Source organism: Pristiophorus japonicus, chromosome 8 (assembly GCF_044704955.1).
Source record: "Pristiophorus japonicus isolate sPriJap1 chromosome 8, sPriJap1.hap1, whole genome shotgun sequence".
Classification (NCBI taxonomy): Eukaryota; Metazoa; Chordata; class Chondrichthyes; family Pristiophoridae; genus Pristiophorus; species Pristiophorus japonicus.
In genome coordinates this window covers 85,860,759-85,881,147 of record NC_091984.1, presented here as the reverse complement: position 1 = coordinate 85,881,147, position 20,389 = coordinate 85,860,759, and the positions used below count along the sequence as shown (strand labels likewise).

The 20,389-nt window shown below is 45.6% G+C and overlaps 1 protein-coding gene across 1 annotated transcript in view; it reads left to right on the top strand.

Moving 5' to 3' along the window:
- The window catches only part of LOC139268115 (interleukin-12 receptor subunit beta-2-like), a 186,658-nt gene that overhangs the window by 106,793 nt on the left and 59,476 nt on the right, over window positions 1-20,389 (top strand). Inside the window, exons 13-14 of the mRNA XM_070886134.1 lie at window positions 3,457-3,588; window positions 19,340-19,439. Coding sequence (XP_070742235.1) covers window positions 3,457-3,588; window positions 19,340-19,439 — 232 coding nt within the window. The remainder of the gene's footprint in view (window positions 1-3,456; window positions 3,589-19,339; window positions 19,440-20,389) is intronic.

Sequence of the window (20,389 nt, the reverse complement as noted above, 5' to 3'; positions counted from 1 at the left end):
ATTATAGACCGGTCAGCCTGACCTCAGTAGTGGGTAAAATGATGGAATCAATTATTAAGAATGTCATAGCAGTGCATCTGGAAAATGGTGACATGATAGGTCCAAGTCAGCATGGATTTGTGAAAGGGAAATCATGCTTGACAAATCTTCTGGAATTTTTTGAGGATGTTTCCAGTAAAGTGGACAAAGGAGAACCAGTTGATGTGGTATATTTGGACTTTCAGAAGGCTTTCGACAAGGTCCCACACAAGAGATTAATGTGCAAAGTTAAAGCACATGGGATTGGGGGTAGTGTGCTGACGTGGATTGAGAACTGGTTGTCAGACAGGAAGCAAAGAGTAGGAGTAAACGGGTACTTTTCAGAATGGCAGGCAGTGACTAGTGGAGTGCCGCAAGGTTCTGTGCTGGGGCCCCAGCTGTTTACATTGTACATTAATGATTTAGACGAGGGGATTAAATGCAGTATCTCCAAATTTGCGGATGATACTAAGTTGGGTGGCAGTGTGAGCTGCGAGGAGGATGCTATTAGGCTGCAGAGTGACTTGGATAGGTTAGGTGAGTGGGCAAATGCATGGCAGATGAAGTATAATGTGGATAAATGTGAGGTTATCCACTTTGGTGGTAAAAACAGAGAGACAGACTATTATCTGAATGGTGACAGATTAGGAAAAGGGAAGGTGCAACGAGACCTGGGTGTCATGGTACATCAGTCATTGAAGGTTAGCATGCAGGTACAGCAGGCGGTTAAGAAAGCAAATGGCATGTTGGCCTTCATAGCGAGGGGATTTGAATACAGGGGCAGGGAGGTGTTGCTACAGTTGTACAGGGCCTTGGTGAGGCCACACCTGGAGTATTGTGTACAGTTTTGGTCTCCTAACTTGAGGAAGGACATTCTTGCTATTGAGGGAGTGCAGCGAAGGTTCACCAGACTGATTCCCGGGATGGCGGGACTGACCTATCAAGAAAGATTGGATCAACTGGGCTTGTATTCACTGGAGTTCAGAAGAATGAGAGGGGACCTCATAGAAACGTTTAAAATTCTGACGGGTTTAGACAGGTTAGATGCAGAAAGAATGTTCCCAATGTTGGGGAAGTCCAGAACCAGGGGTCACAGTCTGAGGATAAGGGGTAAGCCATTTAGGACCGAGATGAGGAGAAACTTCTTCACCCAGAGAGTGGTGAACCTGTGGAATTCTCTACCACAGAAAGTAGTTGAGGCCAATTCACTAAATATATTCAAAAGGGAGTTAGATGAAGTCCTTACTACTCGGGGGATCAAGGGTTATGGCGAGAAAGCAGGAATGGGGTACTGAAGTTTCATGTTCAGCCATGAACTCATTGAATGGCGGTGCAGGCTAGAAGGGCTGAATGGCCTGCTCCTGCACCTATTTTCTATGTTTCTATGTTTCTATGTTTCCCTGCTCCTATACTCAAATCCCCTAGCTATGAAGGCCAACATACCATTTGCCTTCTTCACCGCTTGCTGTACCTGCATGCCAACTTTCAATGACTGATGTACCATGACACCTAGGTCTCGTTGCACCTCCCCTTTTCCTAATCTGCCGCCATTCAGATAATATTCTGCCTTCCTGTTTTTGCCCCCAAAGTGGATAACCTCACATTTATCCACATTATACTGCATCTGCCATGCATTTGCCCACTCACCTAACCTGCAGTGTGCAGGTGACCTTTAGGTCTCCACCAGCAGCACCCTCTGTGTATACAGTGTGAGGATACATTCAGTGGTCTAATGTAACTGTACATACATTATACATACACAACACTTAAGACGTCCATAGCAGCTCTGGAAGCTGTGGTGCCAGGTTTTTCTGGGAGCAGTTTGTTCCTGAATTGCACCTGGAAATCTGAGTGCACAAGTCTCTGATATTCGTTTATGTGCAATTTACATTGCAGCACACTCATCAGCTGTAGGCAGAGCCTTGGTTACTATCTCAAAAAGGGTAGCCACCTCTGACAATATAGTACTCCCCCAGAGCAGCACTGAAATGGTTACCTGCTCAAATCGTGCAGTGGGTTTTGAACCCATGATATTCCTGACTGCTGAATCAAGACCCAAGCTGATACTTGACAGTTGTTTTATTGTACAAATTTGCCCTGATGTTTACTAGAAGAGAAAAAATTGTGTGAGAGTCTTTCTGTGCACACATTTTAAAAGAACTCAGAATACTGAGGTGCCGCTACAGTTGCTGGTATGACATTTGAGGCCTGGCTTAAATGCTAGCCACTCTTGTGGTCATAGCTCATGATTTGTAAAGATTGGGAGGTTTGTCATATCACGCCACTGATGCAGCAATCCACTATGGCTTGGTGTACTGTATACAGTTCAGGGGAGGATGCAGGAAACATTTAATTGTAGTATTGTCGTGCAACATGCCTTTCTAACAAAAAAAATCAAAATATTGTGGATGCTGGAAATTTAAATTCAAAACAGAAAATGCTGGAAACACTCAGTTGATCAGGCTCTCTGTGGAAAGTGATACAGAGTTAACGGGCCCATTATTTTTTGAGGAGTAAGCGGGCGGGGGGGGCAGTTTAACGGTCGGGAAACCCAGGAAGCAGGGGTTTCCCTCAGGTCCTGCCGAATTTGATGGGAGGAGATTGCAGGGAGGCGATCGCAGGTCATGGAAGATATCGGGAGGCCATTGGATCTTGGGAGGTGGGAGTGGGGGGGGGGGGATCTGATCATTGGGAGGTTAACAGGTTTGCTTGGGGGGAGGCACTCCTTATCCTCCTGGCCTACAAGCAGTGCTTGAAAAGCACTTAATTCTTTCATGCAGCAGTTCTCGCCTCCCTTCAGCTGCTGGGTTTCCCGAGGCCCAGGAAACACAGTCAGCCACTGTTAAATCTGGGACAGAGAAAAATATCTGAGGCATACTGCCTCATTAAAATATTTAAATAAGAGCCACACCTTCTGAGAGCGGTTTGATCATCCGCGCCTCTGGTTAAACCGGATGTGGGCAGGTTTGAGATAGGTTTTGGTTTGGGTTCGAAATTTTTAAATTTTATTTTCCTATCCAACACAAACCCAGCCATTTTGGGGGATTAAAATTACCCTCAACATTTCAGGTCAATAATCTTTTATCAGAAATGGAACAGCTTTTAAGCAACTACAGAGCCTGAGAAAAGGGGGGCAGGAAAAAAATGAGAGGTCTGTGATAGGGTGGACGGCAGGAGTGGTTAAATGAGAAAAGTGATGATGGTGCAAGGAAAAGGAGATGATGAGACAAGTATAGGAAATAAAATGGGTCCAGAAAAGGAGTACATGGCTACAGCATTCAGTATATTGAAGCTTATCACGCCAGTATTCTAAGAGATTTGGCAGCTTTGATGCCATGAACTTTAAGAGAGTTAATTTTAAAAATTAACATAGAATTGCATTTGGCATCAATGAAACCGTGCCACATAATATATTAACAGATTTTGATTTTCTTTTAGATAATGTCACGAATGCTGCTGTGAGAACGTACTGGCTGACACTTGTATTGGACACGGTTTACACTGTGCACATGACTGCCACAACAGCTGCAGGAGAAGGGGAAAAGGGAGCAGAGAGACCCATCGAACCAGGTAAGTAACTCAATGGGGGGACCTTTCACTCCCGGGGACGGGTGGGTTGGGGGCGGGTGGGGAGTTAAAAATTTAGATTTTTTTTTGATCGCCACCACAACCTGGCTCCAACTTTTTAACGGAGATGCATTTAGATGCCTTTGAGTAACCTACTCTCTGAAGGCGGGATTTTAATTCGTGCAGGCAGGCGGGTAGTTATCGTTGCAATTAACATCCTTAGGAAACGTTCCTGAGGTTTTTAAATTGAAATGAACAGGTTTGAATATGGAATATGATTATGTGCATGGATTTTTTGACTCTCTCTGCGGATGCACACTCAATCCGGTCACACATGCACACTGTCAAATGGTGCAGTGGCTCTGTCCTTCACCGCTATGGAGAGGGGATCGAAGGGGGGGGGCGGTGGGGAGAGAGTGGATTGATGGAGGTAGAGGGGTGGGGGAAGCGAGGATATCGAAGGGGGGAAGAGAGAGTGGATCGATGGAGGTAGAGGAGAGAGGATCGAGCGGGGGAGAGAGGATATTGAAGGGGGGAGAGGGGATTGAAGGGATGAAGGGAAGGGGATCGATGTGGGGGGAGGGAGAGGGGGATCGGGGAGAGGAGAGGATATCGAAGGGGGAAAAGGGTTCGAAGGGGGCGGAAGAGAGGAGAACAGATCAAAGGAGGAGGGGAGTAGAGATCGAAGGGGGGAGAGAGAGCAGAGAGGAGAGGGGTGAGACGGTCAGGAACACGGGAGAAGGTTAGGAACTTGGTGGGGCAATGGTCAGAAACTGCGAGGAGAAGGTCATGAACTGGGGAGGTGAGAAGGTCAGGAACCTGGGAAGACGAAGTCAGGAACTCGGGGGAGGGGGAAGGTCAGGAAGTTGGGGAGAGAAGGTCAGGAACTTGATGGGAGGGGCGGGGAGCACGGTGAGACCAATGGGGAGGGGGGAAGACTGTGATCCAGGTCTAAAGGAGCGGGGGATGAGAGCAAGAACATGATCCAGGTGGGAAGATATATCACGATCCCCCGCCCACTGTTAGGCCTGGATCTGATTCTTCCACTCCCACCCTCTTTACACCTACACCACGTTCCCCTCTCCTCCCCCCGACACTGACCCCCTCCACCATCCCCAGGCTGCAGCAGTTCAAGAAACATAGAAACATAGAAATTTACAGCGCCGAAGGAGGCCATTCCGACCCATCATGTTCACGCCGGCCGACAAAGAGCCACACGTCCCTTGGTCAGCAGCCCTAAAGGTTACGTATAAACCTATGAACAATGACGGAAAGGCAAAGTGCACCCAGCCCAACCATTCTGCCTCACCACAACTCCGACACCCCTTATACTAAAACATTCTACACTCCACCGAAGTCATGTGATCTCCTGGGAGAGGCAAAAACCAGATAAAAACCCAGGCCAATTTAGGGAGAAAAAATCTGGGAAAATTCCACTCCGACCCATCGAGGTGATTGAAACTAGTCCAGGAAATCACCCTGGCCGTATTCTAGTCCCTTCAGTACTGGCTCTGTTGCACAGGAGGGCAGGAAAAAGAGTGGGAGAGCGATAGTGATAGGGGATTCAATTGTAAAGGGAATAGATAGGCGTTTCTGCGGCCGCAACCGAGACTCCAGGATGGTATGTTGCCTCCCTGGTGCAAGGGTCAAGGATGTCTCAGAGCGGGTGCAGGACATTCTAAAAAGGGAGGGAGATCAGCCAGTTGTCGTGGTGCACATTGGTACCAACGACATAGGTAAAAAAAGGGATGAGGTCCTACGAAACGAATTTAAGGAGCTAGGAGCTAAATTAAAAAGTAGGACCTCAAAAGTAGTAATCTCGGGATTGCTACCAGTGCCACGTGATAGTCAGAGTAGGAATCGCAGGATAGCGCAGATGAATACGTGGCTTGAGCAGTGGTGCAGCAGGGAGGGATTCAAATTCCTGGGGCATTGGAACCGGTCTGGGGGAGGTGGGACCAGTACAAACCGGACGGTCTGCACCTGGGCAGGACCGGAACCAATGTCCTGGGGGAGTGTTTGCTCGTGCTGTTGGGGAGGATTTAAACTAATATGGCAGGGGGATGGGAACCAATGCAGGGAGACAGAGGGAAACAAAAAGGAGGCAAAAGCAAAAGACAGAAAGGAGATGAGGAAAAGTGGAGGGCAGAGAAACCCAAGGCAAAGAACAAAAAGGGCCACTGTACAGCAAAATTCTAAAAGGACAAAGGGTGTTAAAAAAACAAGCCTGAAGGCTTTGTGTCTTAATGCAAGGAGTATCCGCAATAAGGGGGATGAATTAACTGTGCAAATAGATGTTAACAAATATGATGTGATTGGGATTACGGAGACGTGGCTCCAGGATGATCAGGGCTGGGAACTCAACATCCAGGGGTATTCAACATTCAGGAAAGATAGAATAAAAGGAAAAGGAGATGGGGTAGCATTGCTGGTTAAGGAGGAAATTAAGGCAATAGTTCGGAAGGACATTAGCTTGGATGATGTGGAATCTATATGGGTAGAGCTGCAGAATACCAAAGGGCAAAAAACGTTATTGGGAGTTGTGTACAGACCTCCAAACAGTAGTAGTGATGTTGGGGAGGGCATCAAACATGAAATTAAGGGTGCGTGCAATAAAGGTGCAGCAGTTATAATGGGTGACTTTAATATGCACATAGATTGGGTTAACCAAACTGGAAGCAATACGGTGGAGGAGGATTTCCTGGAGTGCATAAGGGATGGTTTTTTAGACCAATATATCGAGGAACCAACTAGGGGGGACGCCATCTTAGAATGGGTGTTGTGTAATGAGAGAGGATTAACTAGCAATCTCGTTGTGCGAGACCCCTTGGGGAAGAGTGACCATAATATGGTGGAATTCTGCATTAGGATGGAGAATGAAACAGTTAATTCAGAGACCATGGTCCAGAACTTAAAGAAGGGTAACTTTGAAGGTATGAGGCGTGAATTGGCTAGGATAGATTGGCGAATGATACTTAAGGGGTTGACTGTGGATGGGCAATGGCAGACATTTAGAGACCGTATGGATGAACTACAACAATTGTACATTTCTGTCTGGCGTAAAAATAAAAAAGGGAAGGTGGCTCAACCGTGGCTATCAAGGGAAATCAGGGATAGTATTAAAGCCAAAGAAGTGGCATACAAATTGGCCAGAAATGGCAACGAACCCGGGGACTGGGAGAAATTTAGAACTCAGCAGAGGAGGACAAAGGGTTTGATTAGGGCAGGGAAAATGGAGTACGAGAAGAAGCTTGCAGGGAACATTAAGACGGATTGCAAAAGTTTCGATAGATATGTAAAGAGAAAAAGGTTAATAAAGACAAATGTAGGTCCCCTGCAGTCAGAATCAGGGGAAGTCATAACGGGGAACAAAGAAATGGCGGACCAATTGAACAAGTACTTTGGTTCGGTATTCACTGAGGAGGACACAAACAACCTTCCGGATATAAAAGGGGTCGGAGGGTCTAGTAAGGAGGAGGAACTGAGGGAAACCCTTATTAGTCGGGAAATTGTGTTGGGGAAATTGATGGGATTGAAGGCCGATAAATCCCCAGGGCCTGATGGACTGCATCCCAGAGTACTTAAGGAGGTGGCCTTGGAAATAGCGGATGCATTGACAGTCATTTTCCAACATTCCATTGACTCTGGATCAGTTCCTATGGAGTGGAGGGTAGCCAATGTAACCCCACTTTTTAAAAAAGGAGGGAGAGAGATAACAGGAAATTATAGACCGGTCAGCCTGACATCGGTAGTGGGTAAAATGATGGAATCAATTATTAAGGATGTCAAAGCAGTGCATTTGGAAAGAGGTGATATGATAGGTCCAAATCAGCATGGATTTGTGAAAGGGAAATCATGCTTGACAAATCTTCTGGAATTTTTTGAGGATGTTTCCAGTAGAGTGGACAAGGGAGAACCAGTTGATGTGGTATATTTGGACTTTCAGAAGGCTTTCGACAAGGTCCCACACAAGAGATTAATGTGCAAAGTTAAAGCACATGGGATTGGGGGTAGTGTGCTGACATGGATTGAGAACTGGTTGTCAGACAGGAAGCAAAGAGTAGGAGTAAATGGGGACTTTTCAGAATGGCAGGCAGTGACTAGTGGGGTACCGCAAGGTTCTGTGCTGGGGCCCCAGCTGTTTACACTGTATATTAATGATTTAGACGAGGGGATTAAATGTAGTATCTCCAAATTTGCGGATGACACTAAGTTGGGTGGCAGTGTGAGCTGCGAGGAGGATGCTATGAGGCTGCAGAGCGACTTGGATAGGTTAGGTGAGTGGGCAAATGCATGGCAGATGAAGTATAATGTGGATAAATGTAAGGTTATCCACTTTGGTGGTAAAAACAGAGAGACAGACTATTATCTGAATGGTGACAGATTAGGAAAAGGGGAGGTGCAACGAGACCTGGGTGTCATGGTACATCAGTCATTGAAGATTGGCATGCAGGTACAGCAGGCGGTTAAGAAAGCAAATGGCATGTTGGCCTTCATAGCAAGGGGATTTGAGTACAGGGACAGGGAGGTGTTGCTACAATTGTACAGGGCCTTGGTGAGGCCACACCTGGAGTATTGTGTACAGTTTTGGTCTCCTAACCTGAGGAAGGACATTCTTGCTATTGAGGGAGTGCAGCGAAGGTTCACCAGACTGATTCCCAGGATGGCAGGACTGACCTATCAAGAAAGACTGGATCAACTGGGCTTGTATTCACTGGAGTTCAGAAGAATGAGAGGGGACCTCATAGAAACATTTAAAATTCTGACGGGGTTAGACAGGTTAGATGCAGGAAGAATGTTCCCAATGTTGGGGAAGTCCAGAACCAGGGGACACAGTCTAAGGATAAGGGGTAAGCCATTTAGGACCGAGATGAGGAGGAATTTCTTCACCCAGAGAGTGGTGAACCTGTGGAATTCTCTACCACAGAAAGTTGTTGAGGCCAATTCACTAAATATATTCAAAAAGGAGTTAGATGAAGTCCTTACTACTAGGGGAATCAAGGGTTATGGTGAGAAAGCAGGAATGGGGTACTGAAGTTGCATGTTCAGCCATGAACTCATTGAATGGCGGTGCAGGCTAGAAGGGCCGAATGGCCTACTCCTGCACCTATTTTCTATGTTTCTATGTTACCGTTATATCTGCACCGTCCATCAAGAGGTCATCCAGTCTAATCCCAATTACCAGCTCTAGGTCCGTAATCCTGCAGGTTACTGCACTTTAAGTGCCCATCCAGCCATCTTTTAAAAGTGGTGAGGGTTTCTGCATTCACCATTCTTCCAGGCAACGAGTTCCAGATCCCCACAACCCTCTGTGTAAAGAAGCACCCCCTCAAATCACCTCTAAACCTTCCACCAACCACCTTAAAACTATGCCCCCTCAATGGAAATAGACCCTTACTAGCCACTATGTCCAGGCCCCTCAATATTGTTTACACCTCAATGAGGTCTCCTCTCAACCTCCTCTGTTCCAATGAGAGCAAACCCAGCCTATCCAATCTGTCCTCATAACTAAGATTCTCAATTCCAGGCAGCATCCTAGTAAATCTCTTCTGCACCCTCTCTAGTGCAATCACGTCTTTCCTATAATACGGCGACCAGAACTGCATGCAATAATCCAGCTGTGGCCTAACTAACGTATTATACAATTTAAGCATAACCTCCCTGCTATTATATGCTATCCTCGGCCAATAAAGGCAAGCATTCCGTATGCCTTCTTAACCACCTTATCCACCTGGCCTGCTACTTTCAGGGATCTGTGGACAAGCACTCCAAGGTCCCTTTGTTCATCTACACTATTAAGTGGCCTGTCGCTTAATGTGTATACCCTTTCCTTATTAGCCCTCCAAAAGTGTATCACCTCACACTTCTCTGAATTAAATTCCATTTGCCACTGCTCTGCCCACCTGACTAGTAGATTGATATCCTACTGCAGCCCATGACTTTCCTCTTCATTGTCAACCACACAGCCAATTTTAGTGTCGTCTGCAAACTTCTTAATCATACTCTCTATATTCAAATCTAAATCATTGATATATACCACAAAAAACAAGGGTCCCAGTACTGAGCCCTGCGGAACTCCACTGGAAACATCCTTCCAGTCACAAAAACATCCATCAGTCATTACCCTTTGCTTCCTACCTCCAAGCCAATTTTGGATCCAACTTGACACTTTGCCTTGTATCCCATGGGCTTTAACCTTCATGACCAGTCTACCATGTGGGACCTTATCAAAAGCTTTGCTAAAGTCCATATATATTACATCATGTGCACTACCCTCATCGACCCTCTTGGTTACTTCCTCAAAAAATTAAATCGGATTAGTCAGACACGATCTTCCCTTAACAAATCTGTGCTGACTGTCCCTAATTAATCCTTGCCTTTCCAAATTCAGATTTATCCTGTCTTTCAGGATTTTTTCCAATAATTTTTCCACCACTGAGGTTAGGCTGACAGCCCTGTAATTACTCGGCCTATCCCTTTCTCCTTTCTTAAACAAGGGTACTACATTAGCAGTCCTCCAATCCTCTGGCATCATGCCCAGATCCAAAGGGGACTGGAAAGAAAGCAGCTCACTACAACCCTCTCAAGGGTAACTATGGATTGTCAATAAAGTAATTAATTTTAGAAAGTGAGAGTGTATTCTGTGTAATGTTCCCTGTAAGCTGTGTAGCTGTGCAGTGCTCCAGGGAACCCACACAGCCGGCGTGCTGGCTTTTCAATAGAAACACTGTGCATCCCATCTTCCACCCTCTATGTACTTGAGCTCATCCAAAACTCTGCAGCACGTATCCTAACATGCAACAATTCCCATTCATCCATTGCCCTTGTGCTCGTCGACCAACTTTGGCTCATGGTCCACAGACACCGTTCCCGCTAAGCTACGCGGCCGCACAGCTTTTGAATGGAAGATTTTGCACATGACACTTGTGAAGAACCCCACCAATGTGGCACAGGAGTGTTACAACGAGAGCCATATGACCATCAGGTGTAGTTGAACCACAGGATGTAGTTGAATCAGCAAATGTACTCTCATATCCTGACCTAGTCAGGTCATTGAACTGCTTCCTGTACTAAATCCAAGACTTTTTTACTCTTTCATGGGATGTGGGCGTCGCCAGCATTTATTGCCCACCCCTAATTGCTCTTGAGACGATGATGATGAGCCGACTTTTTGAAGCGTTGCCATTCGTCCGGTGAAGGAACTCCTGCAGTCATGTTCGGGAGGGAGTTTCAGGCTTTTGACCCAGCATCGATGAAGGAACGACAATACATTTCCAAGTCAGGATGGTGTGTGACTTGGAGGGGAACTTGCAGCTGATGGTGTTCCCATGAGCCTGCTGCCCTTGTTCTTCTAGGTGGTAGAGGTCATGGGTTACATAGAAACATAGAAAATAGGTGCAGGAGTGGGCCATTCGGCCCTTCGAGCCTGCACCACCATTCAATATGATCATGGCTGATCACTCACCTCAGTACCCCTTTCCCGCTTTCTCTCCATACCCCTTGATCCCTTTAGCCGTAAGGGCCATATCTAACTCTCTCTTGAATATATCCAATGAACTGGCATTAACAACTCTCTGCGGCAGGGAATTCCACAGGTTAACAACTCTCTGAGTGAAGAAGTTTCTCCTCATCTCAGTCCTAAATAGCCTGCCCCTTATCCTAAGACTGTGTCCCCTGGTTCTGGACTTCCCCAACATCGGAAACATTCTTCCCACGTCTAACCTGTCCCGTCCCGTCAGAATCTTATACGTTTCTATGAGATCCCCTCTCATCCTTCTAAACTCCAGTGTATAAAGGCCCAGTTGATCCAGTCTCTCCTCATTTGTCAGTCCAGCCATCCCTGGAATCAGTCTAGTAAACCTTCGCTGCACTCCCTCAATAGCAAGAATGTCCTTCCTCAGGTTAGGAGACCAAAACTGAACACAATATTCCAGGTGAGGCCTCACCAAGGGTCTGTACAACTGTAGTAAGACCTCCCTGCTCCTATACTCAAATCCTCTAGCTATGAAGGCCAACATGCCATTTGCCTTCTTCACCGCTTGCTGTACCTGCATGCCAACTTTCAATGACTGATGAACCATGACACCCAGGTCTCGTTGCACCTCCTGTTTTCCTAATCTGCCACCATTCAGATAATAATCTGCCTTGTGTTTTTGCTACCAAAGTGGATAACGTCACATTTATCCACATTATACTGCATCTGCCATGCATTTGCCCACTCACCTAACCTGTCCAAATCACCCTGCAGCCTCTTAACATCCTCCTCACCGCTCACACCACCACCCAGTTTAGTGTCATCTGCAAATTTGGAGATATTACACTCAATTCCTACATCCAAATCACTGATGTATATTGTAAAGAGCTGGGGTCCCAGCACTGAGTCCTGCAGCACTCCACTAGTCACTGCCACCCATTCCAAAAAGGACCCATTTATCTCGACTCTCTGCTTCCTGTCTGCCAACCAATTCTCTATCCACGCCAATACATTACCCCCACTACCATGCGCATTGATTTTGGACACCAATCTCTTATGTGGGACCTTGTCAAAGGCCTTTTGAAAGTCCAAATACACCACATCCACTGGTTCTCCCTTGTCCACTCTGCTAGTTACATCCTCAAAAAATTCCAGAAGATTTGTCAAGCATGATTTCCCTTTCACAAATCCATGCTGACGTGGACCGATCCTGTCACTGCTTTCCAAATGCGTTGCTATTTCATCCTTAATAATTGATTCCAATATTTTCCCCACTACTGATGTCAGGCTAACTGGTCTATAATTTCCTGTTTTCTCTCTCCCTCCTTTTTTAAAAAGTGGTGTTACATTAGCTACCCTCTAGTCCATAGGAACTGATCCAGAGTCGATAGAATGTTGGAAAATGATCACCAATGCATCCACTATTCCTCGGGCCACCTCCTTAAGTACTCTGGGATGCAGACAATCAGGCCCCAGGGATTTGACGGCCTTCAATCCCATCAATTTCCCGAACACAATTTCCTAATAAGGATATCCTTCAGTTCTTCCTTCTCACTAGACCCTCGGTCCCCTAGTACATCCGGAAGGTCATTTGTGTCTTCCTTCGTGAAGACAGAACCAAAGTATTTGTTCAATTGGTCTGCCATTTCTTTGTTCCCCATTATAAATTCACCTGAGTCCAACTGCAAGGGACCTACGTTTGTCTTCACTAATCTTTTTCTCTTCACATATCTATAGAAGCTTTTGCAGTCAGTTTTTATGTTCCCGGCAAGTTTCCTCTCGTACACTATTTTCCCCCTCCTAATTAAACCCTTTGTCCTCCTCTGCTGAATTCTAAATTTCTCCCAGTCCTGAGGTTTGCTGCTTTTTCTGGCCAATTTATATGCCTCTTCCTTGGATTTAACACTATCCTTAATTTCCCTTGTTAGCACGGTTGAGCCACCTTCCCCGTTTTATTTTTACTCCAGACCAGGATATACAACTGTTGAAGTTCATCCATGTGATCTATAAATGTTTGCCATTGCCTATCCACCGTCAACCCTTGAAGTATCATTTGCCAGTCTATTCTAGCCAATTCACGCCTCATGCCGTCGAAGTTAGCTTTCTTAAGTTTAAGACACTAGTTTCTGAATTAACTGTGTCACTCTCCATCTTAATAAAGAATTCTACCATATTATGGTCATTCTTCCCCAAGGGGCCTCGCACAACAAGATTGCTAATTAGTCCCTCCTCATTACACATCATCCAGTCTAGGATGGCCATCTCTCTAGTTGGTTCCTCGACATATTGGTCAAGAAAATCATCCCTAATACACTCCAGAAAATCCTCCTCTACCGCATTGCTACCAGTTTGGTTAACCCAATCTAAACGTAAATTAAAGTCGCCCATGATAACTGCTGTACCTTTATTGCACACATCCCTTATTTCTTGTTTGATGCTGTCCCCAACCTCACTACTACTGTTTGGTGGTCTGTACACAACTCCCATTAGCGTTTTCTGCCCTTTGGTATTCTGCAGCTCCACCCATGCCGATTCCACATCATTCAAGCCAATGTCCTTCCTTACTATTGCATTAATTTCCTCTTTGATCAGCAACGCCACCCCACCTCCTTTTTCTCTCTGTCTATCCTTCCTAAATGTTGATTACCCCTGGATGTTGAGTTCCCAGCCTTGGTCACCCTGGAGTCAATTACATCATATCCATTAACTGTTATCTGCGCAGTTAATTCGTTTGGGAGATGCTGTCAAAAAAGCCTTGGCAAGTTGCTGCAGTACATCTTGTAGATCATACACACAGCAGTGTGGAGGGAGTGAATATTTAAGGTACAACACTCCTGCTGCTCCTCTCCTCAGCTACCTCCAATCGTGCCTTCTTGGTGAGAGCTGCAGGTTTCTTCCTCCCATTGCTTGTGAAACGTATGTCCCTACTCCTGACTCTATTCCAGCGAGGTGTCATTGATTCTGGGTACTGCTCTTGCTTTATCCCCAAATTATCTGCTTCAATCGCAGATTCCAACCCGCTGAGTTATTTTCTGGGTTTTGCCCACATAATTCCACCCCAGCTGTCCTCCACCCCCCCCCCCCATCTTCCCCCCGCCCCCCCCCCTACCCCCGACGGAAACCAACTTCAGATCTTCAGATTAATATTGTGCCATTATGTGTATGATGTATAAATCAAATATAATGAAGTGCTTAATTCTGCTAGCTCCTCCAATAGCTCAGTTGGTTAATACACTGCCTGGTACAGAACTGAGCCACATAAAGCTGGAAGGTGAGCCACAATTCATGTTCCTGACAGCAACCTGGTGAGCTTTGCTGGAACATGTGCACTGGATGTGGACAGTACTGGTGGTGCTATGCTGGCCCCCTGTTCAATTGCGATCACAGTTTGTGAGAAGTCAAAGCGAATGTGTGCAGGGACTTTCGCGAACACACCACAATTTGCATGTTGAAGCTGCTTTAGAAGAAAAAAGCTTAGGGATTCATTTTTTTCTACAAATGCTTTTCTCGTAACAGCACCAAATTACCTAATATCTTCATAATTAAATAATAACAAATGATCTAACAACTAATTTTCAAAAACATACACAAAGATAAGATACTGCTAACAAAAGAATTGTTGTTTTTATCACTGCTGAGATAGATTCAGGAAAGTAGCACACAAAATCACACCTTCTATCTTGCACTCAATTTGTACAAAAAATGTAACCCTTCACCTCCTTTCAACATGTCTAAAAAGCCGAGGCCCTGTTGGTAAATTGCAACAGGGAATTTTAAAGAATCACTCTTTCCTGATTGAATGTGCTGTCCCTTGGACTCCCTGACCTTGATATTAATCCCCCCACCCCACAAGATGGGCGGGAGAGGGATGGTGGCTGGTTTAAAAATTAAAAATTGGGGAACGCATCCCCAACCCGCCACATGCGCGTCTGCCACCATTTTGCGGCGGCAGAATGTGAGGCGTATTAGTGTCACGTGTTGCAGAGGTGGGACACTTCATTATTATATTTAAATCAGACTCCCAGAGTGCAATTAGGAGCCTGATTTCAATTTACCAGCTGCTGGTCGGGTTTCTGAGGGCTTGGGAAAGCTGGCAGTGAAATGAAGGCAAGAGCTGTCAGCTCCACAAGGTATGTGCTTTTTCGGGCACTCTTCGTGGGCCAAGAGGAGCAGGAGTTCTTCCCCCGGCCCTTCAAGGAAGCCTTTGGCCTCCCTTCTGCCAATCGCGGCTTCTCCTCGTGGCCATGATCGAAGAGCTCCCCACCCCAAGCTCTGAGCTCATGCTTCCTGCAGGGCTTTGCTCCCCCCCCCACCCCCCACCAATCTCCGGTCCCAAATCCCAATCTTTCCTTTTCGATTGCTGGGCTCCCAACCCTCACCGATCACTCCCATCCACCCACCACCCATACCATGCTCCAATCTCTACCTCTTGCTTGTTGGACTCCCAACACCCACCGACCACCACCCCCCCTATCCGTACCATGCTCCAATCTCTCCTGATTGCTGGGGAATGTTCACAACGGTTCTCTCCTGCCACTGCCTTTCCCACCTGGCAGCCGGACAGCCTGTCAATCTGGCTGACTGCCCTGCGGGAACCGGAAGAAGAAAATGATAATGAGGTCCTATTGTTAATATCGGCAGGACTTCCGCGTTCCCGGGCTTTCTGGATTCCCCCACCACTACCGTGCTCCCCTGCTCCCTCCCCACCAACATCGGCACCCCTATCTGTAGTGATGCCCATGGATCAGTCACTAGTTGCAGCCTGATGATGTAGCCCACAAAGGCAGGTGAATTCTACCCTCCTCAACCCCATCTAGATCTGTGTCTTATTGCTATGTAAATATGTTTGTTTTAAAATATTCCAAGCTTTTTAAGGTTGAACAGAAGAAAGTCTTTAATATTTGGTCTCCAGTTTGATCTGCTGCCAATAACAGACAAATGATCCTGGCAGTTATACCAGGAATTGCACCCACCTTGGAACTCCATTATTGACTTGAAGTTTTTAGGGTCAGGGAGGGGCCCCCTGGGTAGGGCATTCAGAGGTTTGGTTTGGTGTCTGTGGCAGCCCTAGCTAAAGACACTGGGAACACTGACAGAAGCTAGCTGGCCAATAGGAGATGCTGAGTCCCTTTCCAGAGAACAAGGTCAGCAAGGATTGGTGTGATAGGCAAGTAGGTCTTACTGTGGGACAGCATGTGGGTAGTGGAGTTTTAAATGATTTGGGGTGGAGTTAGGAGGTCAACATGGAAGGCATTAGGGATGACAAGACTAGAGGTGACAGAGGCGTGAAATAGTGTTTCAGAGGCAGTGGGGGTAAAGTAGGGACAGAGGCAAAGAATGTTTTTTATTTCTCTTGAGATGTGGGCAAGCCTGGCAAGGTTGCATTTATTCCCATCTCTAGTTTCTCGAAGAAAATAGTGTTGGGCCTTCTTCTTGAATCGCTGCAGTCTTTGTGGTATGCCAAGTCAGGATGGTGTGTGGCTTGAACAGGAACTTGGAGGCGATAGTTCATTGCTGTTGTTCTTATTCTTAGTGGTTGCAGGCCTGAGAGATGATATCAAAGTAAGCTTGGCACGTTGCTGTTGCATCCTTTGCAGATAGTACATACAGCAGCCATAGTGCATCAGTCATGATGGGACTGTATATTGAGTTCAATGGCTAGGATACCAATCAAGCACACTGTTTATTCTTGGATAGTGTCAAGTTTCTTTAATGTGTTGTAACTGCACCCATCTGGGTGAGTGCCACTTTTGTTGTGAAGAGCTGCATTTCTTATCTTTCTTCTGGCATTCAGCTCTTATGTCTATGTCGGATTAAGATTTTGACAAGACCAGGAGCCAAATTGTTCTGGCAGAACCTGAACTGAGTATTGGCAAGCAGGTTAATGGTGACTTGATATTGCTTGATAGCACTATTGATTACTTCTTCCATCACTTTGCTGCTGATCCAGAGGAGAGTGATAGGATCGAGATTGGAATTAGTTTTGTGAATAGGACATAACTGGGAAATGTTCCATATTATTGGGTAAATCGCAGTGTTGCTTTTGCTCCCTATGGGGCCTTTGATCACCCATGGCATGTGACGTAACTGTGACTGCTGTCTTTGGAAAGCAAAGTTTATGCAGACGTTGCTCCTCTTTCAAGTGCAGGTAGGAGCCTCTGCTGATGTACTCGAGTGTGGGGGTAATGGCCTCCGAATGCCCTCCCCAGGGGGGCCCTCCCTGACCCTGAAAACTTCAGCAAGTCAATAATGGAGTTCCCAAGGGGGGTGCATTCCTGGTGTAACTGCCAGGATCACTTGTCTGTTATTGGCAGCAGGTCAAAACTGGAGACCAAATATTAAAGACTTTCTTCTGTTCAACCTTAAAAAGCATAGAATGTAATGGGTGCCATGAGCCTGCAATACAACCTCACCAATCTGGCCTGCAGTTGTTGCCCCTACGCTTTTCCCAATGATCAAAGATAGAGGGGAATTCCCAATCATTCCTCCATTGTGGTCTGTCTGAAATGTGTGTGTGTGTGTGGGGGGGGGTAGTAACTGTCAGTCCCTCAGCAGATGGCAGAAAGGCAGATGACATAGTAAGAGGTAACAGCAAATAAACAAATGAAAAGTCAATGTTATTTTAACACTGTTTTTACAACATCTAATTGTGTATAAGCTTGCCCCTTTAAACTTAACTTTAACTTTCAAAGTTGTGCCTAACAGTCCTGCATACCATTTTCAAATGTTTGAAATACAGCATAAATGAGGTGGAATGGTGGAAAATGCGGCATATGAATTCATCGTGGCATTACTGCCTCATCTGCATTTGCCCATTCAAAAATGAGTTATCATCAGTTCACAGGACTGCAGTCCTCTCCCTAACCCAAATTTTTGAATTGCAATACTGCAGGACATCACTGCAGGAGTTCCTGAAGACAGTGTTCTATGCCCAACCATCTTCAGCTGCTTCATCAATGACCTTCTCTTCATCATAAGGTCAGAAGTGGGGATGTTCGCTGCTGATTGCACAGTGTTCAGTTCCATTTTCAACTCCTCAGATAATGACACAGTATGTGCCCGCATGCAGCAAGACATGGACAACATTCAGGCTTGGGCTGTTAAGTGGGATGTAACATTCATGCCACACACATGCCAAGCAATGACCATCTCCAACAAGAGAAAGTCTAACCACCTCCCCTTGACATTCAATGGCTTTACCTTTGTTGAATCCACCACTAGCAACTTCCTCGGGTCACCATTGACCAGAAACCTAACTGGACCAGCCACATAAATACTGTGGCTACAAGAGCAGATCAGAGGCTGGCTATTCTGCTGCGAGTGACTCACATCCTAACTCCCAAAGCCTTTCCACCATCTACTAAGCACAAGTCGGGAATGTGATGGAATACCTGCCACTTGTCTGGATGAGTGCAGTTCCAGCAACAGTCAAGAAGCTCGACACCATCCAGAACAAAGTAGCCCGCTTGATTGGCACCCCATCTACCACCTTAAACATTCACTCCCTCCACCATTGGTGCGCCATGCCTGCAGTGAGTATCCATTTACAAGATGCACTGCAGCAACTCGCCACGGTTTCTTTGACAGTACCTCCCAAACCCAAGATCTCTACCACCTAGAAGGATAAGGGCAACAGGTACATGGGAGCACCAGCACCTGAAAGTTCCCCTCCAAGTCACACACCATCCTGACTTGGAAGTATATCACCTTTCCTTCATTGTTGCTGGGTCAAAATCCTGGAACTCCCTCCCTAACAGCACTGTGGGAGTACCTTCACCACAAGGACTATAGCGGTTCAAGAAGGTGGCTCACCAATACCTTCTCAAGGGCAATTAGGGATGAGTAATAAATGCTGGCCTTGTCAGCGACCCCTACATTGCGCGAATAAATTTAAAAAAAGATCAAATCCAAGCTGGCCGGCTGAAATTCTAACAGTTATCAGAGATAAAAAAGAAAAAATGACAATACTGGAAATCCACAATGGGTCAATCAACATCTGAACGAGAAAAGTAGGATAAAGTTTCGGTTGTAGCCCTGGAGAAGACGCTCACTCAATATGTTAACCTGTCTTCCTCTTTTAGATGCTGACTGACCCACTGTGTATTTCCAACATTTCTTGTTTTTGTCCTCTAGTCTCTTTAATGGTATTGAAATGAATCTTGCGATATTGGATTGTTTTATTCTACTTAAATGTATAAAAAAATGCAGTAATGATATTTTATGGAACATGAGAATTGTTTTATATTTTTAATTGATTTCTTCATTGTCGACAATTTTTAGACCATTATGGCATTGCTTTTCCGCTGCAGCTAAGCCTGGGAATAACCATTCCGTCAGCCTTTCTGTTAACCCTGATATCTGCAAAAGCGGTCAGACGAAGGTGAGTTACTTCCTTTAATCAAACAGAATCTTTAACGGGAACAAAGTATGAAAGGAAAAATTATTCTCTTTGCCCCTAATGAAAGTGAGCCATTTAGACCAAGAAGGTTGAAGGTACCATCCTCTGTGTGTTGAGTTAGCTGACCTCAGCTGGCAAGGTGGTACAATTGCTCAACTGAACTTCAAATCCAATATCCAAACTCCGACCTGGAACACATCTTTCTACTCTGCAAATTTGCCCTCCGCCATCCCTATCTCGCATCTACTGCCACACAAACCCGGGGGGGGGGGGTAATTTTAACCTAACTCAGCCGATGGGAACCTAACGGGATCCCAGAGTGCACCCAGCACCCGTGGAACTGTACCGCATCAAGGCTTCGCACATTAAAGAGGAAAGCAGAGGGAAAAAATTGGAGCAGAAAAAACAAATTTCATGTTAATTATTACTAATTTAATAAAGCAAAAAATATCTCTTTAGATTCCCCTTTTGCACACATGTAATAATACAAGTGGCACTGCAGGCACAGCAAATGCCCAGAAGGGACTCCAGTAAAATTCCTCTCGCACAAATCTCCCCAAAAATTCAAACACCAATCATCAGCAGTAACTAGAGCGTACACAGTATTGAACTATGTAATATTGTAACTGAAAATAATATGTAGTATTGTAACTGGAAAAAAATTCTTGTTTTCAAGCTAAGGAGGAAGTATACCCCTAAAAAATTTGAAATGTGCAACAGATGCCTTTGGTTACAAATTATATTATAGAATTAAGTCAGTGTTTGATTATTCCTGATACCTAACTTAGTCTATTCTACAACTGTTTTTCTGTCTTTCACCGAACACCACTACAATTCTTTAAAACCCAGAATAATGAAATGTGCCATCTTTAATCTTTCTGTTTGTTTGTTGTGGGTTGCCCTATTGGTATGCAGAAAGCACTCCTTCTGGG